The sequence below is a fragment of the Plasmodium gonderi genome, assembly GCF_002157705.1.
Source record: "Plasmodium gonderi DNA, contig: Chr12, whole genome shotgun sequence".
Taxonomy (NCBI): Eukaryota; Apicomplexa; class Aconoidasida; order Haemosporida; family Plasmodiidae; genus Plasmodium; species Plasmodium gonderi.
Window position 1 is genome coordinate 1004530 of NW_021628937.1, and position 24447 is coordinate 1028976.

Genomic DNA, 24447 nt, shown 5'->3' on the forward strand with positions numbered 1-24447 from the left:
TTCAAGTCAGTTGTGTGAAATTACGGGGAATTATTTTGTACATATAAATGGCATACTAAAAATATATATATAAATTTATAAAATATATATAACGATTAGAACAAGTGCGTTTATTTTATACTCTTGCTTATATGCACAAAATTTTATGAAATTTTTTTTTTGTGATACAGTTTTATTGTGTCACTTACATGTAATATCATTTGCTTACTCCAAAATTGAAGGTTCAAAAATGTAAAGCAAAACTTATGCCCATCCCTACCCCCCTTATGCTTCGTTCATAATAAAAGTATGAAAAGATAGATGACTAGATTTTCATTGGTGATTTAAAATTGCCCTTTTATTTTCGCTATGTATTTATATATCCGTATATGCATATACTAGTATTATACATATTATACATATTTCACATATTTTACATTGGACGCATGAAAGTCTATAGCATCACTACTGGACGAACCCTAATCTACGGGCTAAGCCAAAAAAAAAAAGATAAATCTCAAAAGAAGAAAAAACATGACACCCAAGGGGAGAGGGGAAGAAATATATTCATGCATATATAATACACATAGGATATGCACATTCGCTTATTAAAATATAGTAATTAAAGCGAAGAATTTTATACACAGGTGCCTGCAAAACGAATCAGGAAAAGTTCATCACGCAAAAAAAAGAAAAATATATATATATATATATATATATATATATATGTATATATACGTATGTATATATACATATATGCACTTTTCAAAATACTCCCGTAAGACCTTCCGAATTATGAAAATTTGGAAAAATGTTTGTCCCATTTGGAACATGAATAAGGAAAAGTATTTTCATTATCACAATGGAGATAACTTTGCACGATTATTTCTAACCTACCCTTAACATATAGACACTTGTTGTTGTTATATAACGATTGTTGGGAAATCAGGAAATAAATTACCGTCCATAAAAAAAAATAAAAAATAAAATAAATGCAAAGAAAAAGATATCATTTTTTTTTTTTTTTTTACAAATTGTGCAGTGTTCAAAAAATATCACAATTAGTACAATTTCTTAACAAGGATATATGAGATGCATATATCCTCTTGATAAGTATTAAATCCTCGTTTTGAACTGCCACATGTAGGTATCCATGTTTCTCTATTTAAGTTTTCATATATTTACATTGTCTTAGAATGTGGAAAACGATAAGATTTAATAATCTCTCATCGCAACAAAACACATCCATATAAAACAATTTAGCGACACGTAAGAGAATGTGCACACATATCTCATAATCGATGTTCCATTTTTAAACTCTGATCATGTTTTTTTTTTTTTTAGAAAAAAAAAAAAAAAAAAAAAAAAAAAAAAAAACAGAAGAGCGGACAGTAAAATACAAGAAATAAGGATAAACATTATTATATGTATATTCCAGATTGGTGAACTCGGTTCAGGTAAAAGCTACGAATGTGCTTTACACATTTTTCAAACAAAGTATTATATTTTACTCATTAGGGTAAAAAAAAAAAAAAAATTCAGATGACCACTTGTTTTTGCAAATAGTTTCTTATTCTATGCATTAAACTGCATGCATCCATTTTGACATTTTCGTGTTGTTCTGTGTAAGTAGCATGTTCGATGGGATAATTTGGCAAATAAATATTATGAACAGATAAATTATACTTATAAATATAATTCCTTTCTACTAAGTAATTATTAAAATGTGTTGAAAAACCACCTATGGTATTATCTTCATATGTAATTTGAAAATGATGTTTATTTTCTTTAATAAGATAGTCTATGATATTTTTATCCATTGGGTTCAAAAAGATCATGTCAATAATTGAAAATGAGAAATGTTCAGAAAAAACAGGATCCCTTTCAATTTCTTCGACTGCATTGATTACATTGAATAGCATGCTACCCATGTTAAAAATTGCTACTTTTTTTTTGCCTCCCATGTTTGGTGCCTTTTCTGAACTCATTTTAATAATTCTTGCTTTTCCATAAAAATTTTCAAGGTAACGCTTTTGAGTATCTTTCACAGTGCTACCACATTGACGTGCTTCTCCTCCTTCTTCTTCCTCTCCTTCCTCCTGCTGCAGATCCATGTGGAAGTGCTTCTCCATGTATTCATCCGTGAAGGTATTAATTCTGGGTAATCGAATAAACAAAGATTTTTCCTTATCCAAGTTACAATATTTTAGTGCCTTCTTTAAGTCTACATGATTGCTAGGTGATATTATGGATGCATTATTTAATGAACCCAAAAAAGTAAGGTCGTAGATCCCCTGATGAGTAGCACCATCTTCTCCTATTAAACCACTTCTACCGATTATCACTTTTAACGGAATTTTCTGTAAATTCATATCATGTATAATTTGATCATAAGCCCTTTGTAAAAATGTAGAATAAATACATAAATGAATTTTTAGATTCTTATTCATTGCCATAGCTGCTGCAAATGTTACTGCATGTTGTTCAGCAATTCCTACATCATACACATTTTTCGGATATTTCGAGCTGATCTTAACTAATCCTGATCCCCCTAACATGGCTGGGGATATAAAAATAATATTCTTATCTTTCTCTAAATATTTTAACATTTCTTCTGTATATATATCTGTGAATGTTTTTTTGGAAAACATGTTTTCCTGTTGTATCGTGCTGAATATACATTTGCTGCGTGGGCCCTCGCCATTTTCTCCGTCTTCCTTTTGGCTTGCGATATTTACTTCACGTTTGTCTTCGATCTTGTCTTCGATCTTGTCTTCGATCGTGTCTTCACATTTGTATTTGCCGCTCCCCCTGTCCAACTCCCCCAAGTTAAACGGAAATATTTCATTTTTTTTAATAGAATGCATTATAGTTATTGGAGCCCTGGACTCTATGAATTCGTTGGACTTACTAGTGCATACATGAAGCACCGTGGGTTTCTTCATTTTGTTCTTTTTAATGTTGGAGAGAACTTTATAAAGCACTTCAGTATTATTTCCATTCGACACTTGAATATAGTCGTAATTCAAATTTTCAAAAATATTGTTCATATGCTTATCCTTAAGCAAATTATTATCTTCACCACTTTGACATTTCTTCTTGATAAAACTATGCAGATGATCCGAGATGGAACCGATTGGTCTGTGTCCAGATATGCTAGGTGCATTTGTTGGTAGAGACACCTGACCATTGTCATTATAAATAATTAATACATTTGAATTTATAAATGAAATGTAATTTAATGCTTCCAGTGCCATGCCACCAGTTAATCCCCCATCCCCAATTATGGCAATATGAAATTTTTCTAAACAATCAGAGGAGTTATTTCTTCCATAGTAATTATTTTCTGCTCTCTTTCTATCAGGATTACTCCAGTGTTGTTCCTCCTTATTCGTGTCAGTTGTTGCGACCCTTATCGGGTCCGTTTTCCTCTCGTCCATTTGTCTATCCAAATCAGTTATCATTACATTTCGGTTTCGGATCTCTTCACATGATTGAATATTCCTTTCTTTGTCCCATACCTGCCAATCGGATTCATATATTCCCTGAATTGCGCTTAGAGAAGTGGAACTGTGACCTGCCCCAAATTTATCATAAACACTTTCAAAAATGTTTAAGAATCCACAGATTCCTTTTTTTTTTCTTAAGGATAGAAATAGTAATTTTCTCCCAGTTAAAATTTTATGTATGTAAGCCTGATGCCCGATATCATATATGACAACATCATGTGGTTGATTAAATATGTACAGTAGCAAGAGTTGAACTTCTAACAAGCTTAAGCCAGCGGAAAAATGCCCACCAGTTATATTAATTATGAAGAATAGAAACATTTTTAATTCGTGTGCTAGAAGAGGTAAATATTCACTTTTTAACTTTTTCAAATCATATGGATTATTAATTAAATTTAGGAGAGGTAAATAGTTCAGAATTTGTTGTATTTTCTTTATATTTCCTTTTTTATAATATTCTTTATCAATGTTATTTATGAAAATTCCATTTCTTTGAAATTCTTCTTCGATTAATTTTTCAAATTGATTGTCATCATATTTGTCAATGTCAAATACGATACTTTTTTTTACTGGTTCTGTAAAAAATTTATTTTCATACTTTTCTGGAATTTTCCTTTCTACATATAATTTTATCATGTTATTATATATTTCTTCATTATATATGTCTTTATATTTTTCTATATTTATATATCTATTTATTTTATCAAAATATAAGTCTAACTTTGTTGATCTACCACAGGGTGGTGATGGCTCCATACCATCATGATGCTTCTTTTCAACTTGTTCAAAATTTCTCTTCTTTTTATTACCTTCTTGTATGTCTTTACATGATAAGATATTTTCTTTCTTGGCACAGAATAATTCCTTTTCTATCATTCCATTTTTCGAATTGTTCATCCATGAGTCACTTCTTCCGTAACTATGATGAAAGTCTCTTCTATGAATAAATTTTTCCCCTCTCTTTTTAAGTCCATACTTCATCAAACGGGTTAAATTAAAATGGTTTATAAATAACAATTTCGGTTCTGTACATAAGGATGGATATATCAACATCTTGTTTCCACTACATTGGTAATTCTTACTACAAATTGTGTAGTAAATTCCATCTGATTGGTGCTTTTTTTTCCTTTTGTTATTTCTATATACACATTGCCCATCCTGAGCGGGATTGTTGTCTTCCTTCCCTATTATTTCTGCTATGTTGTCATTAGAAAAACCATTACTGGCATATTTTTTTTTCTTTGTTTTATATTTATTGCATGGAGTAACCCCATTATTAAGGCTCCTACTATAACAATTCACATCATAGCTCGGGATGTTAAAAAAACAGGGAAATAATGCATCCTTAAAGATCCTACACAAATAATGTCGTTTTGTCGTAATTTTGCTTAACTGGTTAGGATGCATTACATTTCTGCTTCCTTCACATTTGTTACTTCCTGCATTTAAACTGATATGCATGGAAATTAACAGCAACCCAAAGCATAGCAGAAAAAAGGAGCTAGTTATGAACATGATGCTCTGATGTTTTTTCTTATCATTATTTCATAATAAATGATAGGTTACAGTGAGGAATGGAGGGGGTGGGGGGAAAGAGTAAAGCTCAAGATTTTCCTTTAAAAGGATCCTTGGTAATTGTGAGCACGTGCCATTTAAAATGTTCATACTTTTTTTCATTCCTTCGGTTGGTCATTCCGGTTCGTCGTTCAATCGATCATTCGGTTTGTCGTTCAATCGATCATTCGGTTTGTCGTTCAATCGATCATTCGTTCGATCGTTCAGTCGATCATTCGATTGGTCAATCATTTTTTTTTTTTTTTTTTTTTCATTTTCAAGTTTTCGGTGCAGTTACAATAAAAATTTCATGTGTGGTGAAGTTTTTATGACACGTGCGAAGCGAAACCTTTCGAGCGATGTATAAAAAAAGGTTTAGTTGTGGAGAAAAACGACTGCAAGTGAGGCATTGATTTATTTTCTCCAAAAAAAAAAAAAAAAAAAAAAAAAAAAAACACATAATCTGGTCAATGAAGTATAGAAACATACCACGTTTTGTTGTGTCACGTGCATATCAAATCATACAGTGTATATATAGTTTACAGTAAGCAGCACACAACAGGACACAATGATGCTTCTACTTCTTCCTATCAAGATGTGAAAATTTATGCACTACATCCCGCCCCCCTTATGGGACTGCTTATAGATATGTCCGCATACATGTGCATTTGTTAATAAAGTGCTTCACAATAGCATAACATATAAATACAGATTCCAGAGTTATGAATTTTTCCCATTTTGTTTACACAATGGCTTGTGGTTTTATCTGTTCCATGTCATTGAAGCAATGATGCTTTAAGGCTAACTCCAAAGGGAATGGTTTTGTGGTGGTGTTGTGAGTATATAGAAAGAAATTGTGTGATCACGCAGTATAACATATGTTATATCGGAAGGACAGCAAAGTAGAATTATATATTTAAAATAAAATAAAATAAATAATTGAGAACACTCAGAAGGGGTAGACGGCGTAGAAGCACACATAAAAAGAGAACTTATATAAGAATACAGAAAAATTCATTTAAGGAAAAAAAAAAAAAAAAAAAAAAAAAAAAAAAAAAAAAAAAAAAAGAAAAAAAAACATAAAAAAAAAAAAAAAAAAAAAAAAAAAAAAAAAAAAAAAAAAAAAAAAAAAAAAAAAAAAAAAAAAAAAAAAAAAAAAAAAAAAAAAAAAAAAAAAAAACAAACATATAATTATACACATTTTCTACATTAACTTTGCAATTCTACATGTTAAATTTGAACCTTCTTTTGAAGATATACGGTAAGTTGGGTCATAGATCAGCATTTTGGAAATTAAATCCGCAGCTCCTTCATCACAAATTATATTTTTTAATATATTGGTCTATATGAAAAAAAAAAAAAAAGAGGAAATATGGATATGGAGGTGGGAAAGAACAGTGATCAAATGTAGGTGAAATGTCTCTTGTGTTATGGATAAACCAACCGTTTTTTTTTTTTTTTTGTTTTTTTTTTTTATCTCATGCTTTTATTATTTTTTCCTGTAGCAGGTACTTTACATATACATATATATATATGTACATGCGCGCATATTGAGACATGAATATACACACAACTGTAATTTTTTCATTTACTTCAAAATATGGAAACATGTTGTACCGTTCTTCATCCACATTCTCCATTTTGGATTTATCGCCAAGAGTGTCGTAAATTGTATCTAGCTAAAAATTTGTGTATGAGCATTCATGCAGTAATGTGTAAGACTATGTACGCGATGTACGTGCGTGTGTTTTATTTACCTATATAAATACATGCACGCGTAAACACATAAACACGTACAAAAGCACATACACACATATAAACACATACAAACGCACATACACACACATGCACACATAGGACTGTTCATATTTATATAGACTACCTGCGATTCGTCATTCTTCCCTGGGAAGAGCGGTCTTTGGAGTTTTTACACGAGGCCCATTTTTTGTGAAAATTGTAGAAGAAGAGGAAGCAAATGTACATGTACATAATCCAGTGATTGGTATTTTCATGATGAAATACAAATTCTTACATGGAAAAAAAATATAAAGACATTGCGCATAGTGTTGCCGATAAGTTGTGTCCACGAATATGCACCAAGTTGAGGAAAAAAGGAAAAAAAAAAAAAAAAATTACCTTCCAGTTATGAGTTCTGAAAATAAACAACCCAAACTCCACACGTCTACCTTGTGATCATAATTTTGTGATTGAAGTATAATTTCAGGTGATCTATACCAGCGTGTTACAACTGTTGGAGTCATGTTTTCAGTTTTTTCAACTGATAATCCTAAGTCTCCTAATTTAATTTCCCCACTTGAATTTATAAAAATATTTTCAGGTTTTATATCTCTATGTAGGTAATTATTTGAGTGCAAATAACACGTGGCTAGTAGCAACTCAAAGATCACATATTTTACTTCCCTAATGTTCATGTTATATTTTTTCACAAAATTGAGTAAATCAATATCACAGTACTCGAATGCCTGTTTTGTTCCAGAAGGTAAAAAAAAAAAAAAAAAAGGTCAAGTTGGGAATATCGCATAAGTTCATGAATACATCCTAGGATGTGTGTTCATAATGTACTCTCGTGAATATTTCCCGGATGTGTGTTCATAATGTATTCTCGCGAATACCCCTTAGTGTGTGTGTTCATAATGTACTCTCCGTTGGCTCAGATGTATAAGGACAAGGGAAAGGCTCCTCTCCTACCAAATATAAACAAGAATTCTCTAAATTTTCACCCTTCAATTTTTCCTCTATATCTTTCCCATAAAAAATATATTTCAATTCTAAAAAGAAAAAAAAAAATAGTGCCATGGGTGAAAGGAAAGCATGCCACTACGGTTAAGAAGTAGATTCATTGCAACTGTTCATATATGTAAGGTGTACACAACTTAGACATGTCTCATATACTTATAATATTTTTGTGGTTAATCTTCTGAAGGATTGTTAACTCCCTTAGGATGCTTTTACTTATACCATAGTTATCATCGCACAAATTTATAATTTTTTTTATTGCTACCAATTTCTTTTCTTCCTTGTCCAGCGCTTTGTACACTATACCTAGAGTAAAGGGGGTATAGGAATATGTAAAAGCTGTGCACGTGTAAAAGCTGTGCACGTGTAAAAGCAGCGCAAATGTAGAAGCCAAACAAAATATGCATGTACATTTATGCGGAGGACTTTCGTATGTTCACTTCACTGCAGCTAATGAACTCAGGGTGAACAAAAAACGAATGGACTTGAGCAACCCTTACCATATGTACCCTTCCCTATCACACACAAGAACTCAAAATCTGAAATATTCCTAGGAATCATTCTAACGGGATGGGGATGTTCAAATTTTTTTAGACGTAGGCAAGAATCACCTTTCTCCTTCTTCTCCTACTTCTCACATATTAGATGTAACTAATTTTGAGAATTCCCAATTCGGTATTATAATCTCAAAAATATATTTTCCCTTCTCCGTTTTCTCACTTGAGGAATTTGTGTTCTTTTTAACCTGGCAGGATGTAAATGTTGTGATCTCATACAGGTAATTCGGAAAATAAGTGAAAGTATTTAAAAAAAAAAAAAAAAAAAAAAAAAAAAAAAAAAAAAAAAAAAAAAAAATTTAAAAAAAAAAAAAAAAAAAAAAAAAACTTAAGGTGTAGTAGTCAAACTGTGCATTTTGTTCTTAAACTTCAGTATACGCCTTTTTTTATTTTTCCCAATTTATTCCCATGACATAACTAATTTATGGTTCTCCTTCATCAGAATAAGCCACTCAATTTGAAATTTCTAAAAAAAAAAAAAAAAAAAAAAAAAAAAAAGAAAAGTCCCCAATTGATATATCCATTGGCACAAAAAGAACAAAGGAATTATGGGATACAATTACGATTAAATTCTAAATAAAAAATGTGTTAATTTGTAGAAGAAAATATCAAGTCGGTTCAAAAAGAATATTAAACAAATTCGTACATTCTTTTAAATAATTTTGATATAGATTAACTTGTATGTAAATCTGCAGAAAAAATATGATTTTTCTCTTCTCCTCCAAAAAAGAAAGAAAAAAAAAGAAAAAAAAAGAAAAAAAAAGAAAAAAAAAGAAAAAAAAAGAAAAAAAAAGAAAAAAAAAAGTTGCTTCCTTCAGTTGCCTTTTAGCTAGCTTTGCTAAAAAAACAATCTACAGGGTGACATAAAAGAAAAAAAAAGAGGAAATATGTTAAAATGGGTGAATTGTGTAAAATTATTTAAAATAAATAAGAAACAACCAAGGGTAGAGAAGATATACAAAAAAAAAATACACCAATACATAAACCACAGTTCTACAATTCAGGCACGAAGGAAAAAGACGCACCCACCAAATCATTCCCTTAACTTCTTCTACCTTACCCTGTATACTCTGAACATGATTTTTCATACATATGTATTCAATCATGTAAAATTATAAAAGCATGTTTTTTTACATGTATTCTTGCATGCATGGATGTAGGACAGCTTGGGGTACATTTCCTCCTCCCACCCCCACACTCGCGAAAAAACCTAATATAAATCATTAAACATGTGTAAATAAAAAAAAAAAAAAAAAAAAAAAAAAAAAAAAAAAAAATTAATTTCATACTATACAACATCATGAATCACAAATCGTACAATTTGGTTTATATAACATGCAACAGGAGAATAATTAAAACAGGAACATGGAAATCATTTTCGAGAATAATTCACAGCAGAAATTTTAAACGGAATTTCTTTTTCCAAAATGATACAGATAATTTAAAAGAGAGTTTCAAATTTTTGGAAAAAATAAATTTAAAAAATTTGGTAAAAAAAGGAAACAATAAAAGCTGTGTAAAAAGTTTGAATGAAGAAAATCAGAAGGGTGCTAACTGTTATTGCGAATTATTATGTAAATCTGAGGAAGAATGTCTTCAAAAGGTAGACAAATTAAACGATGACGATATAGAACGAGTTGATAACATTCTTAATAATGTAAACAGCTTTCAGAAAAAGAAGAAGAAATATAAGGAGGGGTATTTATTAGAACTAATTGGAATAAGAAGTAATGGAGAAAATATCACAGAAGCTAGTCTTGCATGTATAGGTACATGTGATAATATATTAAAAAGAATGTGCAAAGAGAAAAATATATTTAAAATTATAAACATGGTAGACACGGTCTCCAATAATTTATGTAAGTTAGGAGATGCATTAGAATTGCTGAGAAATTTACACAATAACCAAAAAGTCATAGCCAAGGCACATGATGCTATGGAAAAATTAACCACTTATATAGATAGAATTAATATTGATGAACAAATTTACTATTTTTTAAAAAAAAAATATGAACAACATGTACATATGCTAGATCGGGAACATAGAGAAGTTTTACTAAATATGATTATGTCTATGGAAAATCAAGGAGTCCACATAAAAGAGGAAAAAAAAAAATGTGAATATTTGGAATTGCAAGCGCAGGAGAAGTATTTTTCTTTCCACGCTGCATCCAACTTTTCAAATGAATATGATGGATTTTTCATCCAAAAGAACAAACTCATGCCTTTTATTGATGAACATGTTATACATAATTACCAACAAAAAATAAAACCGTTTATTGAAAGTAATAGAATAAAAATAAACACCACGGATGATATCTGTGATACTTGTCAAAGTCGTAGAGATGTGCACAACACAGATGAATATGTGTACTTGCTTCAAGATAGCCCCTTCATTATGACAATATTGGAAAATGTCAATAATGAAAACATAGCAAAAAGATCACATGCATTGCTTAAAAAACCAAATCAAATATTTCTGAAAAACATATTAATATTACAATATTATAGAAACATGTTAGCACGTTTTAGAAATTTTAAAAATTATAGTGAATATGCTTTAAAAAATTGTATCCTAAATAGCCCAGACAAGGTAAACTATTTTTTAAAAAAATTTTTAAACAAAATTTTGCCTTACTTCTTTGAAGAATTACAATTTATTGAGAAATACATCGATTTGACTTCATCCAAATCAATAAGTGAAAAGGGAACGAGTTTTAATTTGAGTGCAGTACATCATAGTGCGAATGTCACAGGGGAAGCTAAAAAAATTGATTCTCAGAATAATAATCTTGTCGAAAAGGGTATGCACTCTAAGTTAACCCCAGAAAATTTGTTCTATCATATGAATCAAATAAGAAAAGAAAAACTTAAAAAAATCGAAGCACAAATGAATAACTCTTTACGTCTTTATGATGTTATAAAATTTGTGATGAAGCTTTTGAAAAATTCCTACTCTTTAGATATGGTGAACATTTTGCCATTATCAAACGAATTATGGGATGAAAACATTTTAAAATTTGAAATAAAGGAAGGAAATTACACCTATGGGTATTTATATATGGATTTGTTCGAGAGAGAAAACAAAAGCCATTCGATAGCTCAGTACACTGTCCGATGTTCCAAAAATATGAACACATGTTTGAAGTATAAATGGTTTGAGGATGATGTCCACAAATTTCCTTTCTTCTACACAGGGATAGTAAAGGATGATTTATACATTTCTACCACGTGTAATAATATAATTACTGCAGAATCTAATAGTGTAAAAAAAATTGATACTCAGAATTGTTCAAAAATTCGAAAACAAATTTACCGACAAACTACATCAACCTTTCTTGTTTGTAACTTTAATATAAATTTAAATGATCACGAGGAAACAGATAGCAAGAGTAATTCTGCAGAGGGTAATATTTTCATAAATGAAAATATAACCAAATCACTTGGAAAAATAAAAATGTCTATAGATAAGGTTAATATGTTTGTTCACGAATTTGGACATGCATTACATTGCATACTGAGCTCAACATATTTGCAGCACTTATCTGGAAATCGAGGTGGAGTGGACTTTTCTGAATTTTCTTCTCATTTTTTTGAAGAATATTTAAACAGTTATGATGCTCTCTTATTATTGTATGGGAAGGAAGAAAAAGAAGGAGATGATAAAGAATTGTTGATAAGAGAAACCACAAAATCGATTATAAAACAGTATTTGAAAAATAAAAATATTTTATGCTATTATTCCATCATGCAGCTTACTATTCAATCTATCATTGATCAGATCTTTTACTGTCTATCTCATGAATCCAGTTCCATTACTGTACGCAATGAATTAATCGAAAAAGAAATAAATACATACTTTTCTGGAATTTATTACAAAAACATTTTTATTCTAGATTTATTTCCCCAAATACATTTTTCCAAAACGACACACCTTGTTCATTACCCGGCAAATTACTTCTGCTATTTGTATTGCTCCGTTTTATCCAAATATGTTTGGAATCGGACCTTCAAGGATAATTTGATGAATCAGGCAAAGGCAGCCGATATTGTGAACTTCATGCGGGGGGTGAGATTCCAATTGCATCACTTAAACTCACCGCTTTGTCATCCATGTGTGCACAGGCATGCGCATGCGCCTGCCCCTATATAGATATGTGTGTGTTAATGAATGTATGCATAGAGAAGCATATGCATATATATACATATATGTATACTCTTTTTTCCCCTTCCCCTCTCTCTCTCCTACACCTTACATATCTGTTCAGGGCTCAACTGATTCAAGCTTAAAAAATATCATTGCTCTTGTTGAAGAAGATACAACAAAGATTCAATACTACACGGAAAATCCACAGCATCTTCCACTTGACGATTTTTTGGAGCATTACTCCGGGGGAAACAAGAACGAGGAATATAATTCATTTTTGCAATCTCTCTAACTGCAATTAATTTTTTTTTTTTTTTTTTTTTTTTTTTTTTTTTTTACTGAAATAGTGAAATGGTAAAAATTGTTCTTAATTCAAAATGTGTACCAATATATACGTATCCTTTTTTTTTTTTTTTTTTTTCAAAAATGAAATTATGGAAAACTTTAACGTTAAAATCCCTTGTCCTTTTTTAACATAAGAGAAAATTAAAGTTTTCCATAAATTCATTTTGTAAAAAAAAAAAAAAAATTTCATACTTATCAAAGAGGGTAAATGGTAAGGAAGGTTCATAGTTCCGTGAAACATGAAGTGTTCATATATTTTTTTTTTTTCTTTTTTTCTTTTTTTTCTTTTTTTTCTTTTTTTTTTTGGGGGGTGGATGAATGGGATGAAATGGTTTCAAGTTTATCAATGGCATAAAGACATTCGATGTAGTAATTTTAATAGAGAAATTTATAAATTGGTATATACTTAAATCGAATAAGTCCAAATTTGGGGAAAGAAAAAAAAAAGTGAAAGTAAAAGGAACAGAGATAAAAAAAAAAAAAGTCCTTTCTGGCTCTAACAGAATATGCAATAGTTTGTCATAACATTCTGTGATGTGCATGCCAAGTCAAGTGCTCCATTAGACCACTCCTAGTGCAACTCAGTTTACAATTGTAACAATTGTACTTGTTTGTTCAATTAACACAGAAATGTGTCCTTTTTACATTTTAGAGCAAAAAATAAATAGATAAGCAAAAATAATCTGCAAAATTGATAGGCAAAATTAATAAGCAAAATTAATAGGCAAAATAATAAGCAAAATTAATAAGCAAAATTAATAGGCAAAATTAATAAGCCAAATTGTTGTGCAAAATTGATATGAAAAAATAATAATATAAAATAAAATAAAGGAAAACAAAACAAAATGAATCACAGTACAACAAATGAAAAATGAACACAGATTAAAATAAAAAAAGGAAAAATTAACTAATGAAAGGGTTCACATAAACATAACAGAAATGGGGAATTTTCCTTCGCCACTACTTTACACATAACAAAAACATTTTAGTATTCTTGTTAAGTCAAATTTTTTTTTTTTTTTTTCCTTGCATAAATTTGTAGAAATAAAAAAAAAAAAATACACATTTCTGAATAATGCAAACATAATTTAACTTAAAAAGAATCAACCATTTACCAACTACTTAAAATTCAGGAAGGAGGACCATTTTAATGGATAAACTAAAAAACGTATACGTGGACTCTGCCTTGAGCATAATCAAAGGGGCCCTATGTATTATCCTACAGATTCCCACTAGTAGGACAACAGAAAGCATAAAAAGGAAGGTAAAGTGAATCCGAAAAGGAAAAAAAAAAAAAAAAAAAATGCCCTATGTCTGATGTTTGAAAGTGAACAGTTCAAGTGATATATTTTTTTCTTTTTTTCTTCCTACAACTGAGGAATGCTTTTTTATTTTATTTTATTTTTTTTTTTTTTTTGGTATAGTGTGAAATTCGTTCTTGTACCACAAATGTACTATTTCTCGCATGCGTTGGACATTTTATTATTTTTTTTTTTTTTTTTTTTTTTTTTTTTTTTTTTTTTTTTTTCCCCCCCTTTTTTTTTTTTTTTAAAAATTTTTTTTTTTTTGTTTTTTTTTTATTTTTTTTTTTTTTTTTTTTTTTTTTTTTTTTTTTTTTTTTTTTTTTTACATTCCACCCACATGTGTGATATTTCCCTGCCTCCCCTCGACAGCAAAGCAACAATGGAGTGCTAACGGTGAAATCCATTTTGATGGAACCTACGATAAGTCAGTATGATGACATAAAGAAGTTGATCAGAAATAAAATCCAAGAAGAAGTGCCCTTTTACAACTATCAAATGAATAGAGCCTTTGCAGAAAATTTTTATGGAGATTGTATATACGACAATTTTGGACTTTCAAAGGATATAAGTGAAGTGAATCTCATAATATTAGAAGAATGGAATATAAACTGTAATAGAAATAGGGTTTTAAAAAACACAGGATTTATAAAAGACATTCAAATAAATCAGTTTAAATATTTAACTGCTAAAGAGTCTTTAGAAGTACATTTTGTTGTGAACCCCAAGTACACCTTTGAAGAATTGAGTAATACACATAAAAGCGAAAAAAGTTTAAATGATTTTCTCCTAGCACCCATTATAAAAGTGCTAACAGAAGAGCCAAGCATTATTAGTAAACAGGATGAGTCAAATAAAAATGATGATCTTATGTACTTACATGTGGATGACATTTTGTCTAAAAATAAAGTCCTACCACCTTCAGGAGTTGAAAGTATAAGTTATGAAAGGTCCAAAGAAGTTACTCCTTGGGACGTAAACATAACAGAAGATGGAATAAATTATGACAAATTAATTAAAGAATTTGGGTGCTCCAAAATTACAGAGAATCATGTAAAAAGGATCGAACAGTTGACGAATAAAAGAGCACATCATTTCATTAGACGAGAAATATTTTTTAGTCATAGAGATTTAGATTTTTTATTAAATTATTATGAACAGCATAAATGTTTTTATATCTACACTGGTAGAGGACCCTCTTCATTATCAATGCATTTAGGTCATTTGATTCCATTTTATTTCTGTAAGTACTTACAAGACGCTTTTAATGTACCCTTAGTTATTCAACTATCAGATGATGAAAAATTTTTATTTAATCAAAATTATTCCTTAGAATACATTAATACGTTAACTAAGGAAAATGTAAAGGACATAATTGCAGTAGGGTTGAATCCAGAATTAACTTTTATTTTCAAAAATACAGAATATGCTGGATATTTATATCCAACTGTTATAAATATACATAAAAAAACAACATTAAATCAAAGTATGAATGTGTTTGGTTTTAACCATTCAGATAATATAGGAAAAATTTCGTACCCCTCTTTTCAAATTGCTCCTTGTTTTTCTCAATGTTTCCCACATTTTCTTCCAAAAAATATTCCGTGTCTAGTTCCACAAGGAATAGATCAAGACCCTTATTTTAGACTTAGTAGAGATATAGCTGTGAAGCTGGCCTTACATAAACCAATTGTAATGCATTCTGTGTTTATGCCAGGATTGCAAGGTGTGAATACCAAGATGAGTAGCACTAAGAAAAAGGATGAAAAGGATAAAAGTGTCACAAGTGGAAAAGATGGACTGAGTATGAGTAACGAGAAAGATGCGAATGCAAACAACAGCAAAAACAAGGAACAGAACAATAGTGTTATATTTTTAACCGATTCACCTGAACAGATTAAAAATAAAATTAACAAATATGCCTTCAGTGGAGGAGGAGCAACTATTGAAGAACATAGAGAAAGAGGTGGAAATTTAGAAAAAGACATTTCTTACCAGTATTTGAGATATCTTATGGAGGATGATAATAAGTTGCAGGAAATTGGAGATAAATATAAAAAGGGGGAGCTGTTAAGTGGTGAGTTGAAAAAAATTCTTATAGACATTTTAATCGACCTCATACAGAAGCACCAGCAAAGGAGACAATCCATAACTGAGGAAGAGATTGCCTATTTTTTTGATCCCAATAAATCTTCTCTCAGGAAATTTAAAGGGACGTAACTTAGTGCTTTATCAATAAGCATTATTATTTTGGAGGTGCATCAAATGCTTTTATCATGGATTTATTTGTAATTAAACCCGCGATGTTATGTCGCGTTATGTTATGTCTCGTTATGTTATGTCTCGTTATGTTATGTCTCGTTATGTTATGTCATGCTATGTTATGTCATGCTATGTTATGTCATGCTATGTTATGTCATGCTATGTTATGTCATGCTATGTTATGTCATGCTATGTTATGTCATGCTATGTTTTTTTTTTTTTTTTTTTTGTTTCTCCTTTTTCTCCCCTTTCCTTAACCATTTAATGATTTTTAAAGAACATATAGAAAAGGAAAATTTCACCAAAATTAGCAGGAAGTAAGGCAAGAATGTTTCTTTCACTTATTTATATAGTACTTATGTAGAATCTGAATAGTGATCTAAAAAAAAAAAAAAAAAAATGGAATAATAGTTGCAGAAGAAGGAGAACTTTTCACTCTCTGTGTTCGAAAGAGATACATCGACATTTGTCTGCATCCTTCGTTTAATACATGGCTGAATTTTTTTTTTTTTTTTTAATTTTAAACGAAGCAAAGCTGTTATGTTAGTACTATTTTATTAATGTAAACGTGTATTCCTGTAAGTTTTTTTTTCCTGTCTACATCATTATTATTCCTATATATTTTTATCTGTGCCACAATGACTATTCTTTATTTATTTGAAACTCATATGTCCGCGTATATTAATTTTATGCATTTTATTGTGGTTGGGAATTCACCATGTTGAGTAGTATATCTTATCTTATGTTCTATATTTTTCTGGGTGTGTGTTCCAAATGCAAACACTTTGAAAATCGAAAATATATTTCTCAAATATGCATTTTTTTTTATATCTGCTTAAAATTAATATAACTATTTGAGTTTGTTAAGCATAGCATTAGAGTCATTAAGAGGAGGGGAAGGGGAGAGAGGGGGAAGTTTACATACACAAGGTGCAGACTTAAGAATAAGAGAAGTTCCCAGCATACGTGCTCCACGTTATCATAAAAACGAGGACATGTATGCTTTAAAAAAAAAAAAAAAAAAAAAAAAAAAACCAACACAAAAGCAAACACAAACACAAGCAACAACACTATGAACAACAAAACCAACGCCACATACATTCATCCGTATATATATAAACATGTCGACAAATGTGTACATATGTATATACATGTATAAGTACACATGTGCATGCGCACCTATCGACCAAAGAACATGCTGTTGGAGGAGGAGTTGCCATAGTTGATATTTGCTTTGGAGAAATCCATTTCAGGGTGCATTTTTTTGAATTTCTCGAAAATTTCATATTTTTTCTGCTCATCGGAAGTTGGCAAATTCATTGCTTTTTGCCTCTGATCGTAGAGCATTTTTTCTACCACCGATCGAGTTTCTGCATCTAGATCTTCCATTCTTGAATTTTCAGGAACAATTTTTTTAACATCTATTTCTTCGTCCCCCTTTATAACAGTTGACCACCATTCCATCCCATTTAGTTTTTCAATGCACACATGAATAATCCTGTTATCTTCCAAGGTCCAAATTGAATCTTCAGGTTTTATATGCTTATGAAATTCTCCATCAATAATAACTTCATTTTTAACCTTTACAAACAATTTCTTATAAGTTATGTCTAGTTTTATGTCTTTCGTTTTTACCTTTTCATCAAGATTTATATACATATCTAGGCTGTTTATAGTTTGTGTCCATGTATATTTTTCTGTTACTCCACCATTTCCCTTGGGTGGTTCTTCATTATCATCGTCCTCATCATCTCCATCGTCATCATTAGACTTATCTGATTTTTCACTTATTTTTTCGTTTTTTCCCTTTCCCTTATTTTTTGTCTTGTCTTTGGTAGTGTTCTTATCAGAGATATTTTTTTTTTCGCTTCCTTCCTGTCTGGAATATCCTTTACCATTTGGAAGTTTCTGAATAGCCAATTCTTCTTCTCCCATTTTTCCGTCTTCATCAATTTCTACAACACGTTTTTGATTAGATGTTTCATCACCCCCTGACATTGTTACTCCATTTTTCATATTATTGTTTAATTTCAGATTTGCGTTTTTCTTTTTCTCATTTATATGATCTTTCTTATTATTAATGTTATAATTATATTCCCTTTCTTGTATTTTTTTTTTTTCTTCGTCCATTTTTTCATATTCTTTTTTTAATTTAATTAAATATTCTTCTTTCCTTTTATAATATTTTCTCAATGTTTTTAAAACAATATCTTCACATTGTTCTATGTTCTTCGAATTCGTAATGAAATCTGTTTTCCTTAACAAAAAAGAGAAAAAATGGTTCATCAGACTGTTTATATCTCCACATTCTTTGGCAATATTTAGCATTATAAAATCGAACTTTTCATTTATCACTATATCTGTATCCATGTTGTACTTTTTCTTTTTTTTTTTTTTTTTCTCAAATTATTCCGTAAAGGTATATATCTTATTGTGTCGTGGCCAATTTACAAATGAGTGTTTTGTGGGTAATCTTTGATTTAGGCTACGCTTGTGAATATACAAAAGTATCTACGAACATAGGAACTCACACGTGTAAGCATGTATACATATGTATGTGTATATGTATGTATATACCTACAAATGAGCCTATTATTGCGGTATTATTTTTAGAGAGGGGAAGAAAAAACAAAAAAAATTCATATATCTACACGTTGCAGAGAGTAATCCTTTTTAGTATATTCTCAAAAAAAAAAAAAAAAAAAAACAGAGAAAAAAAAAAAAAGCAGGTTTCCTTCTCATGCAATTTTCTCCTCCTTATTCTTTTAGTTTTACTTTTTTCTTTTTTTGTAAATATAAAATTGTTTGCCACGTCAGAGTTGGGAAAAAAAAAAAAAAAAAAAGAAGAAAAAAAAAAACACTCTTAGCTGTTCAGTGTGCTTAGCCGTTCATTGCACATGCTTGATGTTCAATGTTTGTGATCTCTCCCCCCCTCATTTTGACAGCGGTAAAATATATATACATATACATATATATATATATATACATATATATATATGTATATATTCATATGTACGCATATATATGTGTGCTGTGCTATTCTCTCAAGAACACTCACTCAATTCATTTTCATGATTCACATTTTTGTAAAAGGAGCATGTACTGTAATAAAACCCGTGGAGTTAATGTAAAATAATTTTACTCTTTTCCTCAAACCATATGCATTATGAGGAAGTTATCCCAACGACGACAATTGTCATTTTTTCACCATTTAGGCGTAATAGTGTAAAATGCGAAAAATAATTTTAACTGGCTGGACTCCTTAGATTAGTAAAAATGTAGAGTACGGGAAAGAAATTGTTAAGTGGCACATTCGCAACAGTTGACCACTTTTTCAAAATGGGGAATATATATGTATAATACTACATATTTATATACAATTCAGTACGTATTAATACGAGGTCAAGAAAGGGAGGAAATAAAAACGCAATTAACATTAAGACCTCTTTTTAAAAATTGATAAAACGGTGAATCTTTTTTCACAAAAGATGATTGTCACATACCTCCTCTTTCTTATTTATGAATTGGCAAGTTTTATCTCTTACTGATCAGTTACCACTATTTTTCCAAAAAAAAAAAAAAAAAAAGACTTACCAATTTGAAGTGAAAAAAATAACTTTAAACACTTATCATCGATATACATTAAGATATGTAAACAAATCAAGCAAGCATATTGCACTCTTTAATTGTTACAAGCTTGTTACGTTAAAGTTAGGGAGGAAAAAATAAAATAACTACTATATTTTTTAATGGTACCCATGAGATAGGAAAAGAAAAATTACTGAAAAAATCAAGGACAGGTAGGAAAAATGGGAGGAGCATATTCCGATAAGCACCCAGGAAAATACCATCGATTGTTTTGCACAAATATGTGACAGTACATACATATAATTACGCAGCTGTTATATGCACACAACACAATGCGTATATATATATACAACACCATGTTTGGCAAACGAAACGAATAACTGCACGTATGGCGATATTTCGCGAGTATTGTATTGGTATGTAGGAATTATAAATATATAGCACAACTATTTTCGTCGAATGTATGTAATTCTTATATGAATAATCAAACGTATAAAGACGGACTTGAAATAAGTAAATGGGAATTCGCCTTTGGGTTATATATCCCACTTGGTATATTGAAAATTTGGAAAGTGTAATAAGCTTATATAAGCTATACCTTCCCCGTTTCTTTAAGAATATTCCCATACAATACGACTCAATGGAAAATGAAAAAGAAAAATTTTAACCTACATTCTGAAAAGGGACTTTTTTCTTAGTTCAGTACCACAGTACTATTTATTTTAGCGTCTTTAAATTCGGCCTTTTTATATTCATACGTATTTGCATGAATAAGTAGAACTTGAAAAAAAAAAAAGAAGAAGAATTATCACCACTTACCTCTTAGCAGTTCTGATCGCTCACCCCTTAACAATTCCCCCATGTGTGTAAGAAATGGCAAAAGTTAATTAACATTTGTCAATTAATTATTTCACTCTCTGTGTGCTTACAAAAGGGGGTGGAGTGGTGGTATGGAAAGAGTGTGTCCCCAAAATATATCATATGAACTACTTTTTTGGGTCAGGTTGTAAGTACCGTTTTTGCCCAATTTCGAAGTTGTGTGTTCAAGTTTTTGTCACACTAAGGTTATTACACTTTTTCTTTTTCTTTTTTATCGCACGGGAATTATATTTTAAAAAAAATTGCATAAAATTATGTCATTTGTATGGAGAAGGCCTCATGGTTTATTGGTATACCTTGTTAAGTAGACATATATATATATATATGTACGTATGTATGTGTATTTTTTTTTACTTATTTCCTTTTTTATAGTTCCGTCTGGGCTCTTACCATTTTCGAGAAAAGGTACTTTTTCGAAAATGGAGCTAAAAATAGAGTACCAAAATTTTGAGTTCTTTGATCTCCCTTTTTTTTTTTTTTTTTCCCTTCAACGATATCGAATTTTTTATGAAAGCTTATTCTATATACAGCGAACAAAAAAAAAAAAAAAAAAAAAAAAAGAAAACTACTCTTTTCCTATGAAGCAAAGTTATATATATAAAATCAATATCACATGCATACATAAATAATTTTTGAATGTTTTAAAAAAAAAAAATAAAAGTATGCTGACTGAGGGTAAATAGGGCAAAGGAGGAGAGTAGTAAAAGCTTTTAATGTTATTTAATTGCAATTGCATGTAAAATACGGCTTCCCCCTCTGTGTTTATAAATAATGGATTTGATTCCTTCAGAAGTCTTATGTATTTTATTTATGCATGCATGTGTGGATATAGGTATATGGGGTGACAAGTAAAAGATTTTTAAAAAAATACAAGCCGATGATAATTCCATTTTATGGCCACTTTTTTTGTTTTTCCTTTTTTGTAAGTATTTCCAATAATTTATTTTTACATTTTATTTTATTTTACATTTATTTTACATTTATTTTACTTTTATTTTACATTAATTTTACTTTTATTTAATTTATGTTTTTTTTTTTATTTTAAAATAACAAAATGGCACAATTTCAATGATTCGTTTGAACTCAACAAGCCCGTTTTTTAATGAAAATAAAAATTGTCAAATCATAAAGTGCAAATTCGGTATACTAATAATACATATGATCAAATGGACCTTTTTTCTTCCTTCTTTATATCTTTGTATTTTCAACCCTCGCAGTCGGTCAGTCCATTTGGATAATACAATAAACACTCCGCATAATTGATATATTGTATATACAAATATATACACATACAATATTATTAATATATATATATATATATATATATAATGTATATATTCATATATCTGGCCTATTTCTCACTCCTATACAAAGCTTAGTATAATATAAATATATATAAAACTCCACATACATATATATATATTTTACTATTTAAGTAAAATAACACTACAATAAATAAAGGCACATGCGCTAGGGGTATATTATGTAATAACATGCTTGATTTTTTTTTTTCCTTTTTTTTTTTATAATTTAATTTCAAAAATAAACTGTAAAAAAAAAAAAACAAAAAACTTTAAACGAGTTATCAATTCATCAAATTTCTTTGAAGTAAAAATCATGCAACTTTTTTAAAATTCCTTTTCAGTGATTCAATAATTCACGAATTTTAAGCAAATTGTAAATATTATATATATATGTATATATATACATGTACAAAATATAGTAATAATAAAATAATAATTTATTTGTTAATTTTTTAAAATTGCAATCTTATCATTTTCCCCATGCTACTTTTTTTCAAGCCTCTTCTTCGAAGTTTGAGTAAAGAAAAAATATATTCACGAAAATTTAAAAAAAAAAAAAATGTCATCAGGGCAAAATTTTTTTTTAATTAATGAAATATAAAAAAGATAAAAAAAATTGAAAAAATTACAAAACTATGAAAATAGCTAAATAACATATAATAATAAATAGGTACGAATCTCTCAGGTCGACATATAAATCTATATATATATATATATTAACAAATAAAAACTATTCATGCAGAAATTGTTAGCATCTTAATAAAATTATAAAAAAGAGAGAAATTAGGTAGGTGGAAACATTGAAACCCTTTTTTACTAAAAGCACCCACAATATTCTTTCATTTCATTTTCAGTAAAACAAAAAAAAAAAAAAAAAAAAAAAAAAAAAATATTTGAGGGCAATAATGAAATTCTTATCGGAACGACAATTTCATTTTAAAATTTCTTTAGATTCCTTTCCAAACTTACCTTTACTAAGTTTATTCTTTTAAAAAAATAAATAAATAAATAAAGCTTTACGAAAAAAAGATATCATTATTTGTACATGAAAAAATACCTGGATTAACAAACTCTTAAAAAAAAAATTTTAAGCTAGTGTGAAATTTTTTAAAATACATACTTATAACTTATATGAATATATATATATATACGCATACACAAACAAACAATTATTTTGAATGCTTAACTAAGTAATCGATTAGAGGTTAAGTATTAGTAACGCATAAACGTGTTTATTGTATATACCCGTATAGCTCGATCCAATTTTATTTTATATATTATACTACACGAAGTATCGAAAATGGTTATCAAAAAGTGGGCGTTTATTTTTGCTCTTTTTAACTTTATTTCGTACGTTAAGAAAGATAATGGCAACTTATGCCTTTGCAGTCAAGTACCAATGCCAATGCCAATGCCGAGCCCACAAGAGGATTTCGATTATATGGAACAATTCGGAGAAGTGATGGAACCAGAAGAATCACCTGAAGCAATATTTGACGATGGAAATATAAATAATAATAATTATATTCATAATGGAAATTATAATGGAGGGGATAATGATGATGGTGACGACGACGATGATGATGATGAAGCAATTGATAATTCAAATGATGACAGCCAAGATGATGAGGATGCTGAAAGTGAGGATGATTATGAGGATGAGGAGGATGATGAAGATGAAGATGCTAATTATGCGAATGATAAACATTTAAAAGATTTGCTTGAAAAAATGAATGCAAATAATAATTAGTCTATTGGAATCGGAAATACTTGTTTCGCAGAAGAAAAGAAAGAGCGGTCACAGTGTGCTGAATCCGCAAAGAGATCTTTAAAATGAAAAAATGTTCATAGGTTTTATGTAAATATATATATGTAATATATTTTTTTTTTAAAAACAATATTCCAGTGATGTATTTGGTTATATGGTATTGTTTCCATTATATATACAAGACCGACGAAAAAAAAAAAAAAAAAAAAAAAACATACGTGTCAAAGGTTGATGAAAATTCATTTGGATAGGAAATATATACGAACCCTTCTTCCCACTACACCTGTTTAGATATATTATGCAATGCGTGAAGATGACATTACATGATGATTTATTTTTTTTTTCTTTTTTTCTTTTTTTTTCTTTTTTTCCCCTAATGATTTCCCGTTTAGAAAACGCAATAAATAAACCCAGATCATGGTATATATGTATATATATATATATATTTGCATTTTATGTGCACCCTTTATTTTAGATTTTATTTGAATTTGTTTGCA

The 24447-nt window shown here is 29.4% G+C and overlaps 6 protein-coding genes across 6 annotated transcripts; 3 read left to right on the forward strand and 3 right to left on the reverse strand.

The window, feature by feature from the left end:
- Nucleotides 1–1517: 1517 nt before the first annotated feature.
- PGO_121930 (1-deoxy-D-xylulose 5-phosphate synthase) lies at nucleotides 1518–5003 on the reverse strand (the record flags this gene model as incomplete). The annotated part of the gene is made up of 1 exon (XM_028688984.1): nucleotides 1518–5003. The coding sequence occupies one exon, from the start codon at nucleotides 5001–5003 to the stop codon at nucleotides 1518–1520; it is 3486 nt and encodes a 1161-aa protein (XP_028544785.1).
- Nucleotides 5004–5784: 781 nt separating this feature from the next.
- On the reverse strand, nucleotides 5785–8360 carry PGO_121940 (CDK-related protein kinase 6; the record flags this gene model as incomplete). Its single annotated transcript, XM_028688985.1, has 8 exons — nucleotides 5785–5843; nucleotides 6285–6384; nucleotides 6635–6721; nucleotides 6925–6958; nucleotides 7179–7525; nucleotides 7752–7831; nucleotides 7956–8105; nucleotides 8300–8360. The coding sequence occupies 8 exons, from the start codon at nucleotides 8358–8360 to the stop codon at nucleotides 5785–5787; spliced, it is 918 nt and encodes a 305-aa protein (XP_028544786.1).
- Nucleotides 8361–9656: 1296 nt separating this feature from the next.
- Nucleotides 9657–12795, forward strand: PGO_121950 (mitochondrial intermediate peptidase; the record flags this gene model as incomplete). Its single annotated transcript, XM_028688986.1, has 2 exons — nucleotides 9657–12425; nucleotides 12625–12795. 2 exons carry the CDS (start codon nucleotides 9657–9659, stop codon nucleotides 12793–12795), a joined length of 2940 nt encoding a protein of 979 aa, XP_028544787.1.
- Nucleotides 12796–13998: 1203 nt separating this feature from the next.
- Nucleotides 13999–16369, forward strand: PGO_121960 (tryptophan--tRNA ligase; the record flags this gene model as incomplete). Its single annotated transcript, XM_028688987.1, has 2 exons — nucleotides 13999–14112; nucleotides 14522–16369. 2 exons carry the CDS (start codon nucleotides 13999–14001, stop codon nucleotides 16367–16369), a joined length of 1962 nt encoding a protein of 653 aa, XP_028544788.1.
- Nucleotides 16370–17590: 1221 nt separating this feature from the next.
- On the reverse strand, nucleotides 17591–18781 carry PGO_121970 (nuclear movement protein; the record flags this gene model as incomplete). Its single annotated transcript, XM_028688988.1, has 1 exon — nucleotides 17591–18781. The coding sequence occupies one exon, from the start codon at nucleotides 18779–18781 to the stop codon at nucleotides 17591–17593; it is 1191 nt and encodes a 396-aa protein (XP_028544789.1).
- Nucleotides 18782–23482: 4701 nt separating this feature from the next.
- PGO_121980 (hypothetical protein) lies at nucleotides 23483–23932 on the forward strand (the record flags this gene model as incomplete). The annotated part of the gene is made up of 1 exon (XM_028688989.1): nucleotides 23483–23932. The coding sequence occupies one exon, from the start codon at nucleotides 23483–23485 to the stop codon at nucleotides 23930–23932; it is 450 nt and encodes a 149-aa protein (XP_028544790.1).
- Nucleotides 23933–24447: the final 515 nt, after the last annotated feature.